The sequence below is a fragment of the Aythya ferina genome (assembly GCF_964211825.1).
Source record: "Aythya ferina genome assembly, chromosome: 5".
NCBI classification, from domain to species: Eukaryota; Metazoa; Chordata; class Aves; order Anseriformes; family Anatidae; genus Aythya; species Aythya ferina.
The window spans coordinates 34,070,107-34,088,141 of NC_140301.1; the positions used below are offsets into that span (position 1 = coordinate 34,070,107).

The 18,035-nt window shown below is 62.6% G+C and overlaps 2 protein-coding genes across 3 annotated transcripts; one reads left to right on the forward strand and one right to left on the reverse strand.

The window, feature by feature from the left end:
* The first annotated feature begins 3,166 nt into the window (after positions 1 to 3,166).
* On the forward strand, positions 3,167 to 10,441 carry PKP3 (plakophilin 3). 2 transcript variants are annotated; one of them, XM_084520948.1, is made up of 13 exons: positions 3,167 to 3,503; positions 4,521 to 4,597; positions 4,805 to 5,529; positions 5,905 to 6,028; positions 6,205 to 6,409; positions 6,646 to 6,820; positions 7,005 to 7,122; positions 7,314 to 7,481; positions 7,834 to 8,019; positions 8,235 to 8,388; positions 8,671 to 8,863; positions 9,243 to 9,330; positions 9,587 to 10,441. In XM_084520948.1, exons 1-13 carry the CDS (start codon positions 3,257 to 3,259, stop codon positions 9,620 to 9,622), a joined length of 2,496 nt encoding a protein of 831 aa, XP_084377074.1. In that variant the 5' UTR covers positions 3,167 to 3,256; the 3' UTR covers positions 9,623 to 10,441. The 2 variants fall into 2 exon arrangements, with proteins under 2 accessions (XP_084377074.1, XP_084377075.1); XM_084520949.1 differs by having other exon boundaries at positions 3,169 to 3,488.
* A 446-nt stretch (positions 10,442 to 10,887) lies between these two features.
* SIGIRR (single Ig and TIR domain containing) lies at positions 10,888 to 16,298 on the reverse strand. Its single transcript, XM_084520562.1, has 10 exons — positions 16,063 to 16,298; positions 14,178 to 14,314; positions 13,691 to 13,877; positions 13,480 to 13,610; positions 13,112 to 13,252; positions 12,839 to 12,982; positions 12,613 to 12,715; positions 12,383 to 12,533; positions 11,820 to 12,000; positions 10,888 to 11,491 (listed from the first exon to the last, which is right to left on the reverse strand). The coding sequence occupies exons 2-10, from the start codon at positions 14,182 to 14,184 to the stop codon at positions 11,289 to 11,291; spliced, it is 1,248 nt and encodes a 415-aa protein (XP_084376688.1). The 5' UTR covers positions 14,185 to 14,314; positions 16,063 to 16,298; the 3' UTR covers positions 10,888 to 11,288.
* Positions 16,299 to 18,035: the final 1,737 nt, after the last annotated feature.

Genomic DNA, 18,035 nt, shown 5'->3' on the forward strand with positions numbered 1-18,035 from the left:
GGGCTGAGCACAGGGGTGGTGGTGGGCAAAGGGGGCTGGCGAGCACTGGGTGCAGTGTGGAGCCACGGCTCCGGCGCTGGTGGGAGAGATGGCCCCAAAACTGGTTTGGCTCGTTTGGAACGCTCCCTTTCGGCTTATCTGGGCTTCAAAGGGCTCCTGCTCAATCCCACACATGCAAACACACTCCCCGGGAGCCTCTAGGGCAGGGGGGAGCCCCTTGCCCCAAAAGCTGTGTCCCCCTCCTCTGCTTCTGCTCCCTCTTGTCCTCTTTGGAAGCCCCTTGTTGCACCCATGGGTGCCCTGTGCTGGGCAGGGGGCTCAATGGCCCACATTGGGCAGGACGCCTTAGCCAAAGGGGCATGGTGGTGGGGCCCCAAAGGGCTTTTGGGACCACGGTGGAGGTGACTGGGACCGAGGGACCCGCGGAACCCCACTGATGGCGAGTCGCAGAGCCACCGAGAGCCGGAGCCTCGTCACGAGCCCCAAAAGCACGAACTTGGCTGTGAGGCAAGTGGGTTTTTGAGCGCACATGCAAAACAACGGTGAAGAGACTGGTTGGGTAAGCTCCCGGGGCGGGCCCTGCCGCGGCCCCACACCCGCCACGGCGCAGACGGCAACGCCGACCCCGCAGCAGGGTGCTCGGCTCCCCCGAAAGCACCCGGAGGGGCGCGCGCCTGGCCGGGAGGGAGGATGCTGCAGGGCACCGGCCCTCCGGGGCCACCCAACAAGGTACGTGCCCATCGCTCTCGCACGCGTGTGGCTGTCCCCGCTGCGGGTTGTCATTGCGTTGAGGGGCTGTGGGTCCCACCGGGATGAGCTGGTGGCATCAGCCACCCTTTGGCATCCCCACAGCCAGCTCGTCCAGGTGGCAAGGGGCAGCTCGTGCTGGATGATGGGTCCGTCAGCGGCCAGCTCCTGGCCAGCTTTGGCCAAGCAGCTTTTATGTCCCTTCTTAAATGTCCTTGTGCCTCGGTGTCCCCACTGTCAAAGGGACACCGCGGGCAGGGTGGCCCACGTGCGCTGCGGTGCTGCCAGCCACTCCCTGCCTGAACCGCTGGTGGCACCGGCAGCCACAGGCTCCCTGGGGACCTGCTTTTGGGGACAGGCACCCAGTGGGGCTTGAGGGGACAACCTGCCCCCAGGCACAGAGGTCTCACGGGGGGACACGGCATTAGTCGTGGCACAGAGGAGAGGACGGGTGTGCCTCCAGGGTGCGAGCCAGCTGCTGCTTTGGTGTGTCCACAGAGTTTTTTCATCCCCACGTTGCTCCAGCTGTGGCCACATCTTGGTTCTGCTCCAAATAGGAACGCTGCACCGATGTGCTGCTGGTTTTCTTTCTAAGTGCCCCATCCTGAATGATTTTGTGGGGTTTTAGAGCCCCGGCTGCCTGCTTTGGGGGTGCGGAGGCATTGCCTGGGGGGTGTCCCCGAGTCCCTCGGAGCCTGGCATGGGGCCGTGAGCAAGCAGCAACTTGCATGGGGAGCGAACCGCCTGCTCCTGGGGCGGGGGGGATGTGATTCATGCGGGCTGGGAGCGCCCTGCCGAGCTCTGCTAACTCGGTGTACCCGTGGGGGTGGCACGAGGTGGGCACGGAGCCGGGAGCAGGGTCTTCTTAGGGCTGCAGACCCCAAAAAGGAAGGATCAGGTGTAATCCCCAAACTTATGAAGCTCCCCAGGGAGAGATGGAGAGGCGGGGGGAGTCATCAGTCCCGGGGCACGGTGCTGCGGTGGCCCTGGGGTTTTGGGGTTTGCAGCCACCAGCACCAGGGACCACATCAAAGCAGAGGACAGGCTGCCTGGCCATAAAATGCTCTCCCGCCCAGAATAAGCCGCTGCTCCTGCTGACGGCGGCACATTCCTCCCTGCTCTTTTCCCCCTCCTACCGAAGCACAAAAGCTGCCGTCTGGAGCTGTCATCACTGGGTGTTGCAAACCCTGGCCAGCTCACCAGCTGCCAAACCCCAAGACGCTGCTGCCAGGCGGGGCCGGAACGGGTGACGCTGAGCACCAAAGCCACCGCGGACACCGCTCCAACCCCGTCCCGAGGCTGAGGACGTACACAGCTCAGTTCATGAGTGCGCGGCTCAGGGAAAGAACTTGGGCAGAGGGGAAAGCCGTGGTTTATGGCCTGGCACGAGACAAAACTGTGGGGATTTCAGGAGCGTGCTGGGCTGGGGAAAAGCAGGCGTGCCCCCCAAGCTGGGGTCGGCCAGGGTGGCTGGGTGGGTGGGGCGAGCCTAATTAGTGCCTGTGCACGGCAGCAGCTGAGTCACCCCACATTCATTGCCTCCATGTGCACAGCCACCAGCCCGGCAGCGCTGAGCTGCCCCCTTTGTTGTTATATTTATTATTATTATTGTTGTTTAATTCCCCGGCTGATTTGAAAAGCAAAGCAGGGAGAGCCTGGCCCCTAATTACTGCCCCCTGTGGAGCCCCCTGGTGGGTCAGCCCTGCGCCCCAGCTGGGGTGGGGGGCATTTGGGGGGCGAGGGTTGGTGTTAAGGGGCTGCCTGGGGCCTGGGGCTCTCCGAGGAGATGGCACGTGGAGGTCTGAGGCTCACTGGTGGGACTGACCAGGGCTACAAGGAGGCTATCTGGTGGTCCAGAACCCTTCTGAGCTGCCCTATGTGTGTCTGGGGCTCTCCAAGGGGGTCGCCTGGGGTTCTGGGACGGACTGGAGAGGCCATGGGGTGGTGCAGGTCTCACTGCTGGGTCCGTGCTGGGGTCTAGGGCTCAGCAGAGAGACCACACAAAGGTCTGGGTCAACAGGGAGGCTGCCCAGGGGTCGGGGTCTCCCTGAGGGTCGGCTGGCAGGACCACGTAGGGGTCCACATCTCACTGCTGGCTCAATGCAGGGGTCTGGGGCTTAATGGGGAGCTCCGGGGCTTACTGGTAGGGTAGCTGCTGAGGCTCTGGGGCTTAATGGGGAGCCTGCCAAGGGAGTCATGGTAGCCTGAGGCACGTCCTCCCCCAAACCCCTTTGGGGCAGCCTCCACACCCCTTACACTCTTGTCACCGTGAGGCCACCCCTTGGCACCTCCACCTGTGGGCACCTCTCTGGGGCCCTGATGGTGGCGGGGGGCTCGCGGCCACCTTGTCCTAAGCAGGGACGAGCGGCGGCCGCCGAGGCGTGGCGGCGGCGGGGCGGGCCGGGTGCCTCCCTACGGCTCAGGGAAGGCCCCGCCGCCGCCCTGCCGTGCTCACCTGCGTAGTAGGGCGGCCCCGCTCGCCTCGGCCCCGCTCGCCGCCACCGCCACCATGCAGGAGACGAACAACTTCTTGCTCTCGGCCCTGCAGCCCGAGGCCGGCGTCTGCTCGCTGGCTTTGCCCTCCGACCGGCAGCTGGATGGCCGAGGCCGGGAGGCAGCCGAGGCCCAGAGGCTACGCAGCGCCCGCGTCCAGGAGCAGGTCCGCATCCGAATGCTGCTGCGGGGGCAGGCGGCCGCCGCGCACCCCGAGGCCGCCGTGCTCGACCAGGTCGACGGCAGAGGTGGGAGACCGCCAGGTGGCTTTTTTTTTATATTATTATTATTATTTTGGAGGGGGGTGGGGGGTTCCCCTTTTCCCGTGCCCACACCTGCCCCACACCCTGGAGCAAAGAGGGTGAAGCCTGGGCTGGTTTCCCCCCGTGCCTCAGTTTCCCCCCACCCCGAGGGAAGCAGGGGTCCCGCGCCCCGCTTTGTGCTCCCCAGGGATTGCGGGCTGTGCCTTCCCCGTCCCTGGGTTCTCAGCGGCGTCTCGCCTTGCTGGCCGGGCTCCAAGCGCCTCCATTTAACGTCTGAGCTCCTGGCCTCCGCCCTGTTGCTTCTCCCCATTGTGCCCTGGGCTGCGCCACGGCGAGGGGAGAGCCCCAGTGGCACCCCTGGGCTCGCCGAGGCTGGGTGTGGGTGCGGGTCACGCTCCCATTGCAGCCGCAGCGCTGGCGGGGTCTCCCTGTCCTCCTCCCTCGTGCCCCGTCCCTGGGACTGGCTTTTGGGGGCTCCCAGCTCTTGCCTTGCTCACCCCCCAAGCCCCAAAGCTGTCCCCATTCCGACACCTGGTGGCACCCACGCCACAGCACCGCTGCTGACGGCCACCCGGTGGGCTGTGGTGGCACGGCTCTGCCTCCCGCAGCAGGAGGCCATGACTAAGCGTCCCGGCTGGGGCACGGCAGGCTTCTCTGAGCGCAAATCCCAGCTCGGGTAAGGCCAAGGGGAGCCGTGCTGAGCCACCGTGTCCCTGCCAAGGTAGCAATTACTCCTCTCGCTGTCGGGGCACGATGAAAGGCAGGGAGGCCGTGGGAGGCGCGCTGTCTCCACGGCCTCTTCCTGCTCTCCGTGGCTGGAAGGCAGGCACATCCCCAGTCCTCCGACTCGCTCATCCCTCTTGCCACTGCCCTGGCACCACGGCAACTCCCAGCGGGGCTCTGCTACCCCTAGGGCAGCAGGGTAGTGGGGCTGCATCGGTCCCAGACTGCCCAAATGCCTCCCTGCTTGCTTGGATGTGTGCGCGCCCCTCACCGCCTCCACCCTCCATCCCGCAGGCGGTCACTATGGCACGACCCTGCGCCCGTCCTTCAGCTCCCGCTCCCAGAGCAATGGCTTGGACTCCAAAAGCTCGGTAGGTACTGGGGGGCTCGCCATTCGCCCCTGCACTGGGACCCATCTCCCAGTCAGCCGGGGATGCCCAGCCTCTAGCTGTAGCTTTTCTAGTTGAAACTTAGCACCGAGGGGGCTCTTGGCTCTGTTCTTCCCTCTGCTCGTGGTGGGGATGGAGGGGACAGGCTCACGGCCGTCGTCCCTTAACCCTGTGCTCCCCGCCCTGCAGATGTATCAGTCAATGGCCAAGAAAGATTTTGGCACGCTCAAGGGCAGCAGCTGGTCCTCGCGGTCAGCGGTGGACCTCACGCCGCACAAACGCATGGCGACCATCAGCAACGGGGGCATAGCGAAGGGCCGGGCCTACGGCACTGGCTACGCCATGTCGCAGGCTGCCAACACCTCCCCGCGGCCCAGCTCCTTCCACGAGCGCAACTACCGGGCTCGGCAGAGCTTCGACACGCTGTCGCTGCGCTCCCTGCGGCTGGCTGACGGGCCGCTGCCGCCCACCGCCGCGGACGACCGCTACAGCGTCATCTCGGATCAGCTGGACCCCATGGGCCACCGCTCCCTCTACAAAAGCCAAGGCAACGGCGGCTTCACCCGCTCCTACACCTTCGAGAGGCAGATGAGCGCTGGCTCCAACGCCAAGAGCTCCTCCGACTGGCTGGATGGCGCCGAGGTGCCCCAGAGCCGCACCATCCGGGCGCCGGCCATGCGCACGCTGCAGCGCTTCCAGAGCAACAACCGCTCCCGGCTCAGCACCAGCTCCTTCGGCAGCATCCAGCCGTCCTCGCAGGCGGGCATCGGGGGCTCCTACATGGGCATGGTGGAGCACAGCTCCCGCGCGCCCTCCGTGCGCAGCCTGGCTGAGTCCAGCCACCACCTCCAGGACCAACGCGGCATGGAGATGTACAACGGGCACAGCACGCTGCTCACCCAGCAGTCGGGAGGGTGAGTGCCGAGCAGATGAGTCCTTTGTGTCCTCCTTAGGCACTCGGCTGGTTCAGGGCAAAACCCTCCAGCCCTCCTGGCATCGCCTTGCTGCGAGGGAAGCAGGAGAGGTGAGGTGGTTGGTAGGATTCAGCCCCATAGCGAGGTACCACGGTGCGGGGCGGCCTCTAAGTGCCTTTATCTCCTCTGCGTGCCTTTATCTCCTGCCAGCAGCCCATCCTGAGATGTGAGGGTGGGAAGATGCTCACTCAGCCACAGGAAGGAGTGTGATGGGTTGGCTGGTCTTGGAGATGTGGGATGTGGTAGGGAGCAGAGGTAGAAGGCCCTCGGGGGATGCCCTGCCTGGGCTCTTCCTCATCTGCCTGTGGCTTCCAGGTTTGACGACATCGACCTGCCCTCCGCGGTGAAATACCTGATAGCCACTGACCCCAACCTGCAGGTCCTGGGTGCTGCCTACCTCCAGCACAAATGCTACAGCGACAGCAACGCCAAGAAGCAGGTGGGCACCTGCAAGCCAAAGGGGACGGGGCTGTCCTTGCTTCCATCGGGTCCCCTGCTCCTCTCTGCTGCAGTGGGGCGCTCCTGGAGGGGTGAAGGAGGTGGAGGGAGCCCCAGACCCCAAGTGAAAGGGAGAGGGGCTTGGCCTCTCAACCCATCTGGCCTCTCTCCTCGCAGGCCCGCAGCCTCCAGGCCATGCCCAAGCTGGTGAAGCTCTTCAACAGCCCCAACCAGGAGGTGCAGCGCCACGCCACCGGCGCCATGCGCAACCTCATCTACGACAACGCCGAGAACAAGCTGGCGCTGGTGGAGGAGAACGGCATCTACGAGCTCATGAGGACGCTGCGGGAGCCCGACGACGAGCTCCGCAAGAACGTCACAGGTCAGAGATGGCCACGGGGGCAGGCAGGGGTCCTCCTGGCATGGAGGTGGGTCTGGTCCACCCCCGCCTTAGTGGGGACAACTTCTTTGGGTGGTCTCTGGGTGGTGTCCCCAGCCGTGAGCTGTCCCGTTGGTATGCCTGGCTGTGGGTGGCCGGTGTGAGCCCTGGGGAGGTGGGTCAGGGTGGGCATGCTCTCCAGCCATCTCCAGGGCTGAGGATCCCTCTCCTCTGCGCAGGGATCCTGTGGAATCTCTCCTCCAGTGACAACCTGAAGGATCGTCTGGCTCGGGACACGCTGGAGCAGCTCACAGACCTCGTCCTGGTCCCCCTCTCTGGGCTGGGTGGCTCGGGTGTCATCCAGCAGAACCCCTCTGAGGCAGAGATCTTCTACAACTCCACGGGCTTCCTCAGGTACCTGCTCCACTCCTGCTGAGGGTAAAGATCCCTAGGGCTTGTTTCTGAGGCACTGGTGCATCAAGGCAAAGCATTGTCAGCCCTGTGGCTTTAGCTGCTTCCCTGCAGAGTTGGGGCACCAGGAGGTGGTGGTCAGGGGAAGGCCCCTTCTTGCTGTGATGGATCCCTGTTCCCCCCGCAGGAATCTCAGCTCTGCCAGCCAGCAGACCCGGCAGAAGATGCGCGAGTGCCACGGGCTGGTGGATTCCATGATCCACTACGTGAACAGCTCCCTGGAAGTGGGCAAGTCGGAGGACAAGGTGAGCCCCGGGATTTACTCTGGGTATGTCCAAGCTTACTGGGCACAGTGGGGTGCTGCCAGCCTTGGTGCCATAGGTGTGACTCTGGCTGTGGATCCCAGTAGGGACCCCCTGTGACTGCCCCCCAGGGGATGTGCTCATGCTCCATGCTCTCCAGGACTGACCCCTCCGTGCCCCGTTTCTCTCCCCAGAGCGTGGAGAATGCAGTCTGCGTCCTGCGAAACCTCTCCTACCGCCTGTACGACGAGATGCCCCCCTCCTCCCTCCAGCGCCTGGAGGGCCACCGCAGGAACAACGGTGGCACCATGACGGGGGAGCTGGTGGGCTGCTTCAGCCCCCAGAGCAAGAAAGCACGTGAGGTCAGTGGAAGGGAGAGGGTGATTTTGGGGAGGGGGTGGCCCTTTTTGTGCCGTGCCAGCTGCATCATCCGGGGCAGGGAAGCAGCTGGTGGATGTGATGACAGCGGGGCGGAGGTGGACGCTGGCCTTGGCTGCTGGGTGGGACAGGCGGGTGAGCTCAGCAGAGGGTGAATCAGATGGCACTCGTGTGTGGCAACGGGTGCCAGCCCTCCCCACGCCGAAGGGTGTGACCTGCCAGGTCCCTGTCAGGTCCTGGAGGTGCCCATGCACACGGGGGATGCCAAGGGCAAGGGGCACTGTGGAGGGGACACCCCTCTAGGTCTAACACTGCACCCCGTCCCCGTCCCCGCAGCACTACCTGAACGCGGACATCGTCACCTTCACAGAGGTCTCCAAGGACCCCAAGGGCATGGAGTGGCTCTGGAACCCGCAGATCGTGGGCATCTACAACCGGTTGCTGCAGCGCTGCGAGCTCAACAAGCACACGACCGAGGCGGCCTCGGGTGCCCTGCAGAACATCACTGCTGGGGACCGCAGGGTGAGGACACACGAGGGGAGCGTCCCCTGGGCTTGTCCCGTCTCGCTGGGCTGTTCCTGCTGGTCACTGGGGGGACGTGGCCACCACGCTCCTCGCCAGCCCGGTCATCTGGCCACGCTGGGCAAGGAGAGGAGGAGGAGGAATGGGGTGGGAAGAGGAGGTGGGTGCCTGGTGGTCCTAACGGGTGCCTCCACCGCGTGTTTTTGCCCCTGCAGTGGGCGGGCGTGCTGAGCCGGCTGGCCCTGGAGCAGGAGCGCATCCTGAACCCCGTCCTGGACCGCGTGCGCACCGCCGACCACCACCAGCTGCGCTCGCTGACGGGGCTCATCCGCAACCTGTCCCGCCACGCGCGCAACAAGGACGAGATGTGTGAGTGCCAGGGAGGGCCGGGCAGGGCCGGGGCTGGACGCTCTCCACCCTTTTTGATCCTCTGTTTGGCCTCTGGTTACCTGCGGGCGTGTCTCAGCACCTTCCTGCCTGCTGAGCTCACAGTTAGAGGCAGGCAGAGTGCTGGCATGCGAGGTGTCCTCCCTGTTCCCTGTTCCCCGAACGTCTCCTGTGTGCTCTGCTCTGCCTCAGCCCCGCCATCTTGCTTGATTTGTCCTTGTCGCATCTCCCCCGGGGCTCTGACGTGATGCCTTTGCCCCCCAGCAACCAAGGTGGTCAGCCACTTGATTGAGAAGCTGCCGGGGAGCGTTGGGGACAAGGCACCTCCTGCTGACGTTATCGTGAACATCATCGCCGTGCTCAACAACCTGGTGGTGGAGAGCCCCATGGCGGCCCGCGACATCGTCTACTTCGATGGCCTCAGGAAGCTCTTCTACATAAAGAAGAGAAGGGACAGGTGGGAGCTCCCTGCCTGCCCCTCTCTCCCAGAGTGGACCTGGGGTCCTGTCCTGCTCTCCTCCTTCTTCCCCTGCTCCAGCGAGGTGGACGAGGCTCACAACCAGCCTCCCTTCCCTTCCCCTGGTGTTGGGAATCCCCAGACAGCACAGAGCGGCCTCGAGGCTGGCCTCCAGCCCTTTATAGCCTCCTCGGGACACCCCATGATGGGGTTGCCCATTGCTGCAGCCACCCAGCCCGTCGTGGCAGGCCCCAGCCTGTAGTCTTCTGCCTCTTTCCCCCAAATCCTTGGCCCTCCTGGGGTGGTATCCGTGGGCTGGTGGGCATCACCCCATGCCTGGTGGCACCCAAAAACTCATCGCAGCCTCTCTCTGCTCCAGCTCGGACAACGAGAAGTCCTCCAGAGCGGCGGCCAGCCTCCTGGGCAACATGTGGCAGTACACCAAGCTCCACCGGGACTTCAAGGTGGTACGTACCTCCCTCCTGCGGGGTCCTGGAGTGGGGCCCCGGGGTGGAACCCAAAGGAGCCAGGGCCAGGGGCTTCGCCCTGGAAAACTGAGCCACCCAGATGCATCCGGGCACACAGCTCGCTCGGCCTCTCTGCCTTTGCCTCCTGAAGAGGTGGGGACATCCCCACGGCATCGTCCCCTTGGTGGCAGGCGCCTAGAGGAGCGGGGACAGCGGTGTCCCCGCGGCGTGTGACGGGTGGCCTGTTCTCTTGCAGAAGGGGTACCGGAAGGAGGACTTCCTCAGCCTGTAAGGACAAACCCTGAGAGAAGGGACTGCACAGCCCTCGCTCTCCCTGCTGGGACGCTCCTCGCTGCCTCCTGTGTCCTGGGGAAGCTGCTCGCCACAGGACCCTGCTGCGTAGCGTAGTCCCCGGCTGCTCCTTGCACCCCTCGTGCCTGCACCCCCTCTGCTGGGCGCCCTGTCCCTGGGCTGGAGACGCAGGTGCTGCCAAGCCCCCTCCCTCCTTCCTGCGCCAATTCAAGCTCGTCTCGTGGCTTGGCCGAGGAGCAGAAGCTCTGGGGAGGCTCCTGCAAAGCAGTGCTGGTGGCGAGGGGGGCTTTTGAGGGAGTTTCTCTTCCAGCTCCCCTCCACTAATAGGGTTGAGCTCCCCAAATCGCAGCGTGCCAAGTGACTGTGCCACCGGTCCAGCCCTGGCTGCACGGGGACGGGGCTTTGCACAACGCAGGGAGCCTGGGGAGGGGGCAAGGTGGCTGCTGTTGGCTCCCCAGATTTTGAAAGGAGCTGGGACCGGCTTCAGTGCTGTGGTTCTCAGTCCTCCCTCTGCTGGGGGCTCCACCTGGAGCTGTGCCTGAGGCTGCCCGTGCCCCTGCTGCGGGAAGATGGGCTGTCCCCATCCCTGCACCCCACAGGGACCATTTGGGGCACTGCTGCTGCTCTGTTAAGGGCTTGGGGTTGGGGCTGGTGCTGCATAAGCAGGATCCAGGCAGGGCCAGGCAGCTCGTGTTTGCTGGGCGGCGTCTCTCTATGGGGTGGGGAGATGCCCTTGGTGCCCGGCGCGGGCTGGCGCCAGCGTGGGTCCAAAGCTCACTTTGCAGAGGCAGAGGCCGGGTTGGGGCGTGCGGGGAAGGGCTGGGGGTCGCTTGGGTCTGCCAGGGGGGTTGGGGCTGGTAAGGGGAGCCCTGCGCTTGGGGTGTGCCGCGCGCCCTGTCTGGGAAACGGGGTAGAGTATAGGTACAGGGGTGGGGGGCAGGCAAGGGGGGGGAGAGCAGGCAGCGCTGCCAGGAGGGGCTGCAGCAGCCCCCGATGCGGCTGTTCTGGCACGCCTGGGCCCAGCGAGGTCCAGGGGATCCGTTTATCTCCCCAGCTCTCCGTGTACAAGCTCCCCGAGCACTGTGTATCCCCAAAATAAAGGCCTTGAACAACAGCCCTGCGCCTGCTGGAGGGGAGGAGAGGGCCTGCGGGGTGCTGGCATGGGGGAACTTGGCCCTGCGGTGCCATCATGCTCATCCTCTTTGGGACACCAGTGTCACCCGTGTCCCTGCAGACAGACCAGGGTTGCTCCAAGCAGCAGCGTTTTATTGCCACTGGGATTCGGGTGCTGCAGCCGGCGGTGCTGCAGCTGCTCCCAGTGGTTTTCCAGCCCAGGCCACGGGGGGCGTGAAGGGAAAAGGGACAGAAGTGCACGCTGCTTCTTGGAGGGCATCGTCAATCCCCAAATTTGTCTGTTAGGTGGGAAAAATGTCCCTTCCACCCATGGCAAGGGAGGGGGACCCAGCACCCAGGGGTGCCCAAGCCCTGCGGTGCTTTTCAAGCAGGGAACGCGCTGCCAGAAGGAGCCAGCTCCTCTCTTCCCAGTGCTGGTCCAGCCACCGCGTTTGGGATCCTCCAGCTGTGACCTGGCTCCGTGCAGTCCTGCGGAGCAGGGGGGTCACCCCGTTTCCCCGTCGTGGCCCTGCTCAGATGTCATCCTCCGTCACCAGGCAGTAGAAGTCCGTGCGGGCGCCGTAGTTGCGCGAGCCCAGGTCCGAGATGTCGATCTCGGCTCTGTGCCCGTCTCTCTGCTGCGCGTCCTCCGGCGGGCCGGTGGCCAAAGCTGCGGGCACCCCGAGGCTGCTGACGTGGGGAGGTGGGAGTCCTCTGAAAAGGCATCCACGGAGGCCTGGAAGGAGTTGGGGAGAGGGGTTAGGTGTCGGGGAAGGGGCTCAAGCCAACCTTACCACTACAGCAGTGTAAATGTAGCCCAAAGGGGCAAGCTGTGAGGCTGGCCCCACTCTGAGCAGCCCCTCTGCCCCCCCAACCCACTGGCACTGGCTCAAAAAGATCCTTCGTGGCCCTGCCAATAAAATTAACACCTCTGTACCCCAGGGCTGGCAAACTTCTGTCCTTGTGCATCGCACAGAGGGACAGCAGGCAGGTGACCCCTAGCACGTGTCTCCCCGTCCCCAGCACATCTGTCCCCCGTGGGAGAGGAGGTGGAGGATACGAACCTACACCCAGGTCTCCGTCAGGGTGGGGGTCCCCACGGCTGTCCAGGTAGCTGCTGTGCAGGATCAGCATGGGGTCCTTGTCCTCCTGCAGCTGGGTCTGCGGGTCCCCCATGGTCCCCTGGAAGGACACCTTGCGGGGCAGGGCCAGGCACAGCTCTTTCCAGAAGTCCGACGACGGGGTCTGCGCGGGGTAAGAAGGGACCCGGTTGAATTAGGACTGCAGCAAAGCCCAGCCCAGCCCGTGTGGGGCTGTGGCAGGCTCTGTGGGGCTCGGCTCTCTCTCTCTAGAGCTGGGAGCTCAGCCAAGGTGAGAGCTGTGCTCCCGGCATGGCAGTGTGCCCGCATGGCGGCAGACAAACCGGCCCAACCTGCTGCATGCAGCTCATGGCCCGGCCCTGAGACGTGAGCAGCAACAGCAGCACGGGGACAAAGCTCTGCTGCCCCGGCTCCTTCAGCTGGGGAACACCCTGGAGCAGGACAGGGCTCCTGATCGCTGAGCGTACACAAAATGGGGCACTTTTATACAAAACAGGGGTGCTGGCAAGGTGGGACCTTGCTCTTACCATGGAGCCAGCACGCCACACCAGCAAGGTCACCAGGTTCCTGTGCTGCTTCAGCAGGCTGATGGCAGGGTGTGTGATCTCCCGGTACTGGCTCTCGAAGACGATGAAGATGGGTTTCTTGGAGAGCTCCAGCAACCTCCAAAGGCCTTCCCTGTGAGTCAGGAGTGGGGCAGGAGGGTGAGGGCCCACCGGCTCCTCTCCCCCAGGAGCTGACAGGAGCAGGTTCGTACCTGAAGCTGCTGTTGCACCAGTCTTGCTCCAGATAGGCCACGGAGAGGACTACGATGAGGCGCCGGCACCGACTTACGTTCATGATCAGGTCGGCTGATGGCTCTGTGAGAGAGACAAGCAGCTCAGCCCTTCCCCTGTCCCCTCTTGGTTTCCAAGCCCAGGTGCTGGCATTGTCCCCCTGCCCAACCCCACAGAGGGCTGGGTGGGCATCAGCTGGGTGCCTACCAGCGTTGGGCAGGATGTTCTGCTCGTCCAGGAAGAGCTTGTAGCCGTAGCGGTTCTCCAGCTGTGGCTTCACGATGAAGTGGACGAACTTGCGGTCATCCGGGGCGGTGGCGTGGGACACGTAGGCATCATACAGCTTCCCGTCTGGGGAGGCAGTGACCATGGGGAAAAGGGGAGCCTACCTTGGGGTGGGAGCTTTGCACTTTGCTGAGTCCCTGGCCCAGGGGAGGCTTGTCCTAAGGGGGGGCACCGTGTCCTCTACACCCTTCTCACCGTTTATCTCCAGCTCGCCGTAGTGGTTCCTGTACCAGAGGAGCACGCTCAGGCGGCACCTGATGTAGAGCCCCGCCAGCAGCACCAGGAGGGCCAGGACCAGGAGGGCTGCCAGCACCGCACTCACGTGCCCCGCGGCCTCTGCAAGGATGGGGAAGGGGACGGTGAGCAGTCAGTGGCTCCAGATGCAGGCTTCTGGGTTTAATGTATGGTGCTCTGCACCCCAACGTGCAGCCATGCCCCCAGTGCCTGCTTTGTGATACCCACGGGGCCGCTGCGGCCACCCTCCGTGACCACGCTCCTCGTGGGTGTCCCTTCTTTGTCCCCTGCCCTGTCCCCACCAGAACTTGGTCCCCGTGTGCCCCTACCCTCTCGCCGCAGGGTGAAGGTGGCCGTGGCGTTGCTGACCCAGCAGGCAAACACCCCGAAGTCAGTGTCATGCGTGAGGTTGACCTGCAGGACGGTGGCGAGGAGGTGCTCTGAGGCATTTTGGCCAAACCTGGAGAGAGAAGGAGCTCCCGTGGGTTGGGCAACCCAGACAGACAGGCAGACAGACGTACCCTGGGGCAGGCTCCTTACCAAGTGGTGTCTTGGCTGCTCTCGCTGCCCAGCCACTGCCCGTCTTTGGTCCAGGAGGGGACAGGCTCGCAGTGCTCGGTGGCTGCCCAGCGCACGGTGCAGTTCAGGGCTATCCGGCTCCCCCGCGCCAGCACCAGCGTCTCGTTGGCAGCAGGTGCAAGAAGTTCAGGAGGCATGCTGCAAAGGGCTGGGGGCACAGTGGGAAGGGGGTTTCAGAGGGGAAAGCCATCAGGGATACACCTTCCAGCAGCGTGGAAAGCATGACAGCCCCGTAGCCAGCCCAGCTCCCCCAGAAAAACAAGCTCAGCTGCCGGGGTCTGGCAGCAAGCACCGATTGCAGCTGCGCTGCAGCAGGCTGGGCCGGTTTTTGGGGCTTGGACAGCCCCTCACCCACCCCCGGAGCAACAAGCAGGACCTCCGCCATGCCCAAGGAGCACAGGGTCCTCCCCAGCTGAAAATATGTGAAATGTTTCATTTTGCAGCCTACCTGCCATGGTCAGGAGCGATCAGCTGCTGGCATTGCTGGCGGGCCACCCGCGGCAGGAGGGCCCCCGCGGCGTGCCGTCTGCCGGGGGGGGCAAAGTTCTCCTGTCGCTGCCACCACTGCCGCGGGGTGGACTGGGGCTGGGAGAGATGAGAAAATGTTCCGTGAGCACTGGGTGCTCTTTCCTGGGTTGGCACAACGCTGGGCAAGTGCCCTATTCCCCCTCTGCAGCAGTCTGGGGTCACGGGGTGGTGGGTGCCACCATGGGGCGAAGCCAAAGCACAGCCACTAAGTCACCTGCTCTGCCTGCGCAGTGCTAACTCACAGCCTGCAAATTCCTGGTCAGGAGGCGATTAATGACCAACTAAGGGCTGTGGGGCATTAAAAACATGGCTTTGGGACAATGTTCCACCAGCTAAAACCAGCCAGAGGCCACAATCTGAACACAGCCACTCGTCGGGGTGTGCAAGCGGGGGACCCTCCTCCATGCCGCGCGACTTGGCCACGGTGCTGCTTCCAGCCCAAGGTGCCCATTGAGAATGCAAATTAAGCCACGGGGTGGTTTATTTATAGTAGCACGGGCTCCCTATCTCGTGAGCTTTCATACCGTTGAGCTAATCTAAATGGGTGCAGTGCTCCCAGACACGTTAGGAGGCTTGGTGCGGTGCTGCCCCGTGGCCATGCCCGGGGAGAGGCACAGCCACACAACGTGCCCTGTGTGTTTAGGGTCTTGGGGACCAGCCCCCGGCTGGCATCGCACGACCAGAAGCTGCAATCGACCCAGGGGAAGAAGGGGGACCAGGGAGGACACCCCACACCCTGCTATAGCTTGCAGAGGCACCAGGAGCAAACGGTGAAGCAGAGCCTGGCGGTGGGGCTGGGCTCCTCTGTCCCCAGACGCCCGCAGAGCCCCCAGTGCGGGTGTTGTGCCTGCCGGGGCTGATGTGGGAATAGCAAGGACGTCACGTTGCCGGTGTTTCTGCCAGGCACTGCGACCGTAAACACACCCAGCATAACTGCTGGGGCCAGCAGGGGTAAAAATCCTTCTTGGCTGCCTCTTTGCCCTGGCCCTTCACCACTCCAACTGGTTTTGGAACGATGAAACCCAGTTTGTCCCCGGAGAAGCCATGCTGGGACGCTGCTGGGAGTGGGGACGGAGGCACCTTGCTTCCCTTTGGCACAGAGGCCCTGGTGCCAGGTGAAGTTGGGGATCAAGGTACACAGGAAACGCTTGAGCAGCTGAACAATACCTGAAATATTAACTGGGTGTCTCCGTGATTAACTGGGTTTCTCCATGATAGAAGAGCAGGGGCTGGAGATGAGCCCCCCTCCCCTACCTGGCTGTATTGGGGTGCCATGGGGTTTTCCCTGCCTGGTGGGATGCTCAGCCTGCACTTCGTCCTGCCCAGATAGGTCACTCTCACATCGTTTCATCACTGCAAATATTAAGTCCCATCAAAATGTGGGCTTGCCAGAGAGCTGAGGGAAGCCCTCAATGCCCCCCTAGTCCCATGGGGAGGCACAGCTGGGGTTCCTTTGTTGTGGGGCCCAAAATGAGTGCCCAGAGGGCAGCTCAGTGTAGGGCTGGAGGAGGAGCACAGGGCAACGTGTAGCACGCTCCCGTTTCCTACGTCTTGGGACAAGGAACAGGCCGAATTTATAGCAATCTGAGCTCGATGGTTGGGCTGTGGCATCCCCCCAGAGCAAAGCCATGGAGAGAGCAAAACGAGCAGGGAGGCATGGCAGCAGAGGAGCAAGCAGCAGGGATGGAAGCTGTCTGGGGAGCCAGAGGAGAGCGGTGGGGCTTGCAGAGAGAGGACAAGACCCTACAGACCCTGTCCGAGACGACCTTGACGCGGAAAGGGAAGCAGCGGAGAGCTGCATTTACCTTCAGGAGCTTCCTCAGGCTGCGGGCTCCCTGCCAGCTGCCTCCCTCCTGCGCCGCTTGAGCCGAGTGGACCTGCCGGACCAGTGCTTGGTGGAGTATTTTTTTCTCCTTTTTTTTTTTTTTTTTTTTAAATTTATTATTTTCCCCCCTCCCCGGTTCAGCCCGTGCCCTTTGCTGGGTTCCCCTGCCGCCCCAATCACTGGGCGCCAGGCCTGCAGGAGGAGTTGGCCGTCCCTCCCTCCCTCCCGCTGCTCCACCTCCACCTGAACCTGTTGGAGAAAAAAAAAAAAAAACAAAAAAACTTTGGCATTATGGGAGGGGAAAAAAAGACAGGAAAAAAAAAAAAAAGGAGGGAGAAAAAAGGAGAAGGAAGGCAAACCGTGCACCCTGCCAGCTGAGCAGCCCCCGGGGAGTTGGGTGCATGCAGGAGGAAATTCCCTCCAGCTCCCTGTGGCTGGAAAAGCCAGTGGAGGCGTTGGGATGAGGCAAAACCTGCACCCACCGGTAACACCAGCTCCCCAGGCCACAGAGGGGAGGTCACAGGTACTGACTTGATGCCCAGGGTGCATTTTGGGGACAGGGTTTGCTGAGCACCCAGAAACTCGGTGCTTTGGGGCTCCGTCAAGGTGAGGTACTGATGGCGGGGCGCAGACATGGCCAGGAGGGTGGCAGCTTTGCCCGAAGGATCTCTGCAGGACCAAGTGGGTAATGTGGGGTCAGCTTGCAGTGGGGAACCAGGGCTGGGTGAGACGTGGCTGCTGATGAGCAGCAGGTGACAGCTGTGATGTGTCCCAAGGAGGTAAATACTAGAGCTGCAGCACGCCCAGGCACGGGTTATGTTCATAGCTGTGGTGATATTTGGTGCAGTGAATGACCACTGTAAGGACATCGTGGTCCTTACCTGCTGCCTGAGAACCTGGCTGTGCCTGAGAGCACCAAAATCAGAGTCTTCAGTGAGGTCATCACACAGTTTGTGGCTGAAAAGGGAAGAAAAGCGCCTGTTTCTTCTTGAAACACCCTGCTCCAGTGGAGTGTGATGGTGGTGGGAGTGGTAAGAACTGCCGGGTGTCTCTCACCGCAGGACTTTTCTAGAAATAAATTAATACAGCGACCACCAGGCAGCATTGCGGCACGAGAAGGGCAGAAACTGGGGACAGTTCTGGCTTCTGGGGGATTTTGGTGGGACGGCTGTGTGGTAGGGATGCGCAGAGGCAGGAAGATGTAGGGAGAGGGTGTCATGGCTCCAGTGCTTCACCTTCTGGTTGTTCTTTTTTTCTATGTTTTAAGTTTTTGTTTTTTTTTTTTTTTTTTAACTTTTCCTTTCAAAATGCATATATAGCTTTTTTTTTTTTTTTTTTTTTTTTTTTTTAATTAAATTTTACTTATTTATTTTTTAAAAGGCTTTTCTAGGGTCTTCTGCACAGGTGGCCTGCCGTTGCTCTACCCCCAGCGCAGCTCCTTCTGTCTGCAGCTCATCAGATAGCCGTTGAAAAAAAATAAAATTGTTAAAAACTATGAAAAAAAAAATCCCAAATCCCTCCCACACAGGTCAGTGTGTTCCCCCCCCGTTTCCATGGCAACCACCCGCCGGCAATGGCTGCCACCCCGCGCGGGGCACGCCGGGAGTTGTAGTCCCTCCACTCCCCTCCCTGAGCCATTTAAACCCTGAGGGAAAAGTTGGGGTGTAAAAAGGAAAAAGGGTGTATAGAGGGACTGTGGTTGGGTTTGTGTTTGGCTGGTGCCCCTTACCATAGGGTTTGTGGTTCCTGTGTGTGGTGGTCAGCCTCTTCTCGCAGATATAGGGCTAGAGGGAATGGCCCCAAGTTGTGCCAGGGGAGGTTCACGTCGGAAATGAGGAGACATTTCTGCTCAAAGAGAGGGGTTGGGCATTGGGGTGGGTTGCCTAGGGAGGTGGTCGAGTCACCCTTTTTGGGGGGTGCTCAAGGAGAGGTTGGATGTGGTGCTTAGGGACA

Coding starts and splice junctions, on each gene's coding strand:
- PKP3 (XM_084520948.1), top strand. CDS start 3,257: ATGCAGGAGACGAACAACTTCTTGCTCTCGGCCCTGCAGCCCGAGGCC. Junction 5,530..5,904: donor CTCACCCAGCAGTCGGGAGG/GTGAGTGCCGAG, acceptor TGTGGCTTCCAG/GTTTGACGACATCGACCTGC. Junction 9,331..9,586: donor TCCACCGGGACTTCAAGGTG/GTACGTACCTCC, acceptor GTTCTCTTGCAG/AAGGGGTACCGGAAGGAGGA.
- SIGIRR (XM_084520562.1), bottom strand. Junction 12,983..13,111: donor CGGCGAGCTGGAGATAAACG/GTGAGAAGGGTG, acceptor CTGCCTCCCCAG/ACGGGAAGCTGTATGATGCC. Junction 11,492..11,819: donor TGACGGAGACCTGGGTGTAG/GTTCGTATCCTC, acceptor AACTCCTTCCAG/GCCTCCGTGGATGCCTTTTC.